Source organism: Sinocyclocheilus rhinocerous, unplaced genomic scaffold, assembly GCF_001515625.1.
Source record: "Sinocyclocheilus rhinocerous isolate Xijiao unplaced genomic scaffold, SAMN03320098_v1.1 scaffold132, whole genome shotgun sequence".
Classification (NCBI taxonomy): Eukaryota; Metazoa; Chordata; class Actinopteri; order Cypriniformes; family Cyprinidae; genus Sinocyclocheilus; species Sinocyclocheilus rhinocerous.
This window is the reverse complement of record NW_015627050.1, coordinates 611,613-617,729: the sequence shown is the minus strand read 5'-3', so window position 1 is coordinate 617,729 and position 6,117 is coordinate 611,613. Positions and strand designations below refer to the sequence as shown.

At 34.9% G+C, this 6,117-nt stretch overlaps 1 protein-coding gene across 1 annotated transcript in view; it reads right to left on the bottom strand.

Moving 5' to 3' along the window:
• atp6v1b2 (ATPase H+ transporting V1 subunit B2) overlaps window positions 1-6,117 on the bottom strand; it is a 10,163-nt gene extending 4,046 nt beyond the window's left edge. Inside the window, exons 1-12 of the mRNA XM_016528495.1 lie at window positions 5,923-6,117; window positions 3,696-3,751; window positions 3,223-3,321; window positions 3,033-3,126; window positions 2,872-2,949; window positions 2,623-2,762; window positions 1,668-1,769; window positions 1,489-1,586; window positions 1,029-1,152; window positions 789-939; window positions 618-700; window positions 413-517 (exon numbers count right to left, since the gene is read on the bottom strand). Of these exons, the coding sequence (XP_016383981.1) occupies window positions 413-517; window positions 618-700; window positions 789-939; window positions 1,029-1,152; window positions 1,489-1,586; window positions 1,668-1,769; window positions 2,623-2,762; window positions 2,872-2,949; window positions 3,033-3,126; window positions 3,223-3,321; window positions 3,696-3,751; window positions 5,923-6,055 (1,263 nt within the window). The 5' untranslated portion in view covers window positions 6,056-6,117. The remainder of the gene's footprint in view (window positions 1-412; window positions 518-617; window positions 701-788; window positions 940-1,028; window positions 1,153-1,488; window positions 1,587-1,667; window positions 1,770-2,622; window positions 2,763-2,871; window positions 2,950-3,032; window positions 3,127-3,222; window positions 3,322-3,695; window positions 3,752-5,922) is intronic.

Below are 6,117 nucleotides of genomic sequence, written 5' to 3'. Positions count from 1 at the left end.
ATTACGTCTCACACAAGGTTTTCAAATTACTTTATAAGTTATTTAATGAAGAAATATGAATTGTACCTCACCTTCAGCATTATTATTATTTCACCCGCGCCGGACAGAGACTGAGACGGTGCCGCTGCATGTCATGCCAAACCTCTCAAGGCAGCGTCATCAGCTTGAGATCGGTTTATGAGATCGGCCTTTATAGAGACCGCCGATCAAACATCCCAAAGCGATTATCGGCCGATAGTGATTGGTAGCCGATCAATCGGGGCACTAGCAATTATGCATAATTTATTGCTATTATAATAGTAAGTAAATGTAACGTGTAACAAGGACACCTTAAAATAAAAGTGTTACCGAAAATGAAAATATTTTTAGATATAATTAGCAAATCTAAAATTATGTAAAAAATTCAGCTTACCAGCTGATTAGAGACATCTGAGTGGTCTTTGCGTGTCATTCCTTCGCCAATGGCTGACTTCATCAATCGAGACAAAGAAGGTAGTACATTGATGGGAGGATAGATCTGCACAGAAATATCAACAATTACTATAAAACAGCACATGAGATTTAATCATGTACTATATAACTGATGTTCAGACTGTAAGCTTGCTTCTATGTCTTGCCTGTCTGTTATGAAGCTGCCTGTCCACATAAATTTGACCCTCAGTGATGTAGCCAGTTAAATCGGGAATAGGATGGGTAATATCTGTGTTTAGGTGATGAAAATAAGTAAGTAAACCATTTATGATGGTTAAAGGATTAAAACAAGAGTAGGTAGGAGTAGGTTTGCTAACCATCGTTGGGCATAGTGAGGATTGGGATTTGGGTGATGGAGCCATTGCGTCCCTCCACACGTCCAGCCCTCTCGTATATTGTTGCCAGATCAGTGTACATGTAACCTGGGAAACCACGTCGACCAGGAACCTCTTCTCTAGCTGCTGAGACCTTCAAGATGATAGGGTTTAATGCATAGCTATAAGTAGCATGTTTAACTTTGATGCTAATGGCTGTCAGTATAAATTCACACATCGTACCTCTCGTAAAGCCTCAGCATAAGAGCTCATGTCTGTCAATATGACCAGCACGTGTTTCTCACACTGGTAAGCCAGAAACTCAGCTGAGGTAAGTGCAAGGCGAGGGGTGATGATGCGTTCAATGCTGCATCAGGAAATCAAACATTGTGGTCCAAGTCACATCAAAATATTTTCAAAAAGTCATATTTCTGAGTCATTATTTACTCACATTCATGTCGTTCCAAACCTGCAAGACCTTCTGAAGGATTGTACTGGTTGCTCTTCTGTAACCCATTTAATTTTGGTCCACTTGGAATCATTTAGACTTTTATGGAAGTTTTTATGGTGCTTTTACGCATATTTGAAACCCAAAAGGCTATATATGAGTTTGGAATGACATGATGGTGAGTAAATGATGACATTATTTCATTTTTTAGAGAACTATCCCTTTACTTTGAAGAATATTTTAGAAGATACTGACGTGGGATCATTGGCCAAATTTAAAAAGAGGCACACGTTGTCCATGGACCCATTCTCTTCAAAATCAGACTTAAAAAATCTTGCAGTCTCCATGTTGACCTAAAGATACAAGTAACGTCATGAAGATATCCCACTGGTATGGATGTAGATTGCAAACTTTTAATCAGAAGTGCTCCTCACCCCCATGGCAGCAAACACAATGGCAAAGTTCTCCTCACTGTAATCCATCACATCTTTGGACTTCTTCACCAATCCCGCCTGACGACAGATCTGTGCAGCAATCTGAAAAACACACATTACAATGAGAAAAAAATAGGTTCAAGGTTCAACTGTAAGGTAACGACATTAGACTTGGTAAAATAGGCATTTTTGGGTAGTTTCCACTATACTGCTATGTCAAGATGTGTGCAAGAGTGCAGTGGTTAATAATACACAATAAATTGGCTTGATTTGAGCCACTGTGTCTGATTGGCTGATTAACTGTGTGTTTATTATTTTTATATTAGCTATTGCTACATTGCATTTTACATACAATTCTGTTCAAATGTTTGGTTGTCAATAAGACTTTTTAATGTTTTATGAAAAACATTGTCTCTTTCGATCACCAAGGCTGCATTTATTTGATCAAAATTATTTATTACAATTAAAAAAAAAAAAACGGTTTATTATTCAAATGCATTTTAAAATGTAATTTATGTAATTTATTTTTCACATGATCTTTCAGAAATCATTCTAATATGCTGATTTGGTGCTCAAGAAACATTTCTTATTATTATCAATGTTAAAAACAGTTGTACTGTGTAATTTTTTGTGTGGAAACGATGATATATATATATATTATTTCTCAGGATTATTTGATGAATAGAAAGTTCAAATGAACCATTTATTTGAAATATAAATATAAAGTACTATTATAAATGTATTTACTGTCATTAAATTAATTTTGATTAATTTAATGCATCCTCACTGAATAAATTAATTTAATTAAAATAATCCAAAATGTGTGTGTGTGTGTGTGTCTTCAAGGAGAATCACCTTTTATATAATCATGCTTTTATAAATTCAGCATCCTTCATACCTTTAAGATGAAAAACAGAAGAGAATGGAAAAAAAAAAAAACTGACAGGGGTCTCACCTCATTGTGGGGCAGACCAGCCGCAGAAAAAATGGGAATTTTTTGGCCTCTTGCAATACTGTTCATACCATCAATGGCAGAGATGCCGGTCTGGATCATTTCCTCAGGATAAATACGACACTGAGGATTAATTGGCTGACCTACAGGAAGTAGGAGGAAATTGGATGGTACACATATCATCAATACTCAAAAATGCCACTGATGAATATTTGTGAGCATAATAATTAATGTGGCCTCATTGAAATGTACCCATAATGTCTAAGTAGTCCTCCGCTAGCACCGCAGGCCCTCGATCAATCGGCTTTCCTGACCCATTGAAGACCCGACCTGTAATAGACTTCTAGTGTTAGCAAATACACATGATAAAAAAAAAATATCAGATGGCTTCAGAACGTCTCCTTTATTCTTACCCAGCATATCCTCAGACACAGGCGTACGCAAAATGTCCCCTGTGAATTCACATGTGGTTTTTTTGGCATCAATACCAGACGTTCCCTCAAACACCTACAAATGAAATAATGAGGGGCGCTACTGATCAGATTTCCACAATGGAGGGAAAAAATTAAAACATAGATTTTTCAGAAGGTCTCGTTCCCTGACCTGAACCACAGCTTTGGAGCCTGTGACCTCCAGCACTTGTCCGCTCCTCTTGGTGCCATCAGGCAGAGTCAGATGAACAATCTCAGCATACCTGGGGAACTGAACCAGATATACAAATGCTACTGAGCAACTGGTTAACGTTACATCAAGAACTTCAGAATAATCCAGTACTTTCCAAACAAATGAGATGATTGCCTTGGCATCTGGATGCATGATTATAAAGACAATAATGAACATCTTAGTAATGGTAAATCTGTACGGCTGTAACTAGATGGGTTATTGAGTAGAAGTGGGCAAATTGTCATTACCTATTTATATGAAAATATTTTATATTGTTCTTTATTTTATATTGTATACCCAATAAGTAAGCAATGAGTTGAGGCTCCGCATTTGGATGCATTATGTTTCTAAAAAACAATACAAACCAGATGGATAACAACGGTAATATATACCGTACTATAGAAATCCAATACCTTCACTTGATCCAAAATCACCAGGGGTCCATTAACACCAGCAACAGTTTTATACGCTGTGCACACAATAAACAACAATGTCACAAGAGTGTTTTTGTAGTCTAAATCAAATTACAAACACAACTAAGTCACACAAATTCTACAATTTTTTTTTCTTCTTTTAATTACATGAACAAAGATCAGTAAGCACTACGTTGAGGAAAATAAATAAAGTAAAACAAATAAAGCACATATCACCTGATAAAATATGACATCATGTTATGGTCAAAGTGTCTTAGAAAGAAAAATAAAGAAAAAGAATGAGAATGTCATTTATAATGTATAAAAAAAACATAAACCCAAATAGAAATAAATAACAGACTAAGATGCTCATAATCAGAAAATAAAAGGTCATGATGCCTTAGAAATTGTATTCCTAACATTTTATTTATTGTTTGTTTGTTTTAGATAACAAGATTTGTTTAACTAAAAAGATTCCATATTTGAGAATTAACCAGTTTAAATTTCAAATTTGTTAAAGCTCCTTGCATGTTGTGATGTCATCAGTGCATTTGATGATGCTGCCATCTATGGCAAGTCAATTTAGCCTTATTCCTTATAACTAACTAATATGTATTTTTATGTTAATAGTACTTATTTTAAATAAAATATATATATATTTTTAAATAAAAAAATATATTAATAATAATTTAAAAAATAATAAAATCAATTAATAACCAGGATTCTACTTAATTTCACTAGCAACTATTCATTAGATACTAATACCAAAGACTGTAGATATTTAAAGACAGTGCACTCATATTACTTATGAATGAGAGAAAGTGCAATGCTCAATATGGCGGAATAGTCCCGCCTTCTAAATAAAACAGCCAATCGCTAATTGGTAAAGTCATCTCGTCACTGCAGCTACAGATGCTAAAGAAACAGTCAGTGTTCTGAGTGTTATAAGTTTTTTTTTTTAACAATAATTTAACAATTAAGACTGTTGTTGTCAAATTTCATTGGTGATTTCAAATATGAAATTTAATTGTAAGATTGGTGAACATATTTGGAGAATTTGTTTCCCATTCAAAGAGATGTACTTGCATGACTGAAATAGTTGCCCAGCTAGTGAAATTACTTGCCTTAAAGGGCCTTTGTTTATACTTCTTTTAATAAGCACTAGTATTTTTCAGTTTTACTAGTAACTACTTATTAAATACTAGTATGTATTTCTTTCCTGCTTCCAGTAGTAAAATATATCTATTCCATCGTTACTGGTAAGACATTTAACATTTATGTCATTAAAGGGGTCATATGATGTTGCTAAAAAGAATATTATTTTGTGTATTTGGTGTAATGAAATGTGTTTATGCTGTTTAAGGTTCAAAAAACATTATTTTCTACATACTGTACATTATTGTTTCTCCACTATGCCCCGCCTTTCTGAAAAGCATCGATTTTTACAAAGCTCATCGTTTTAGGTAGGTGTGGTTGACTCTTAACTTTTATAAAGAATATCTCTTTGGATTTGAGACTTCAGTCTTTGCAACTCTACAGATCTTCTTTTTGCACCAATAGCTTGTAACACTCCAAAGAGAAAGGAAATATTGAAATCGCATCATATGACCCCTTTAAATTCTCTGTGGTTCAGATTCTGACTATTCACTTAAACTATTCCAATTGTTTTTGGCACATATTAGTAACAACTTTTTAAATAGGTACTAGTACTTCTATGTTACTTTATATGAAATATTAAGTAATGAAATGGATTAATAACATAAATATACATACTAATTAAAGGACTAGTCTAAATGTTAAAACGGCTTGCCATGACGCCATCACGACGCAGATCCTACATGCATAAACCTAAAACCTGCATCATGTTGATTTTTTAATGTCATATGTGGTGAAAACCCAACCAATCATTAAACTGATTTATAAGATCACGCAATTAGACGTAAACAAAATGCATTTGCATTATCTTCTATAAAATATCTTCTAATTAGCAAGCTGTCCCTGGATTCACCAGACCGCATATATGGTTCACAAATGTACAATACCAGATATGCTAAAAATCGGATGTTTAATGTCTTCAGCTGAAAATAACATGATGAGGATGATTAGCAGATGCAGTGTAAATACAGAGCATGTCATTCATTCGTTGCGACATACACACATCATTTGATCGCTACGGTGGTGGGTTTCTGTTTGTAAGGGCCCTTCATAGTCAGCACTGGTCACTCACTTAATCTCGGCTGAGAAATGTAGTCACGAGTCACAGCAAGGACATTTTCCCGAACGGCGACGTGTTTGCTCCCAGTAACAGCGGAGGAAATTTCGCTAACGGCTCCGCTCACCATTCCTCTAAGAGCCTTCATGATGACTATACAACACCGAAATCACTACTGTAAACTAAGCGTGAGAACACGGCTGCACATGC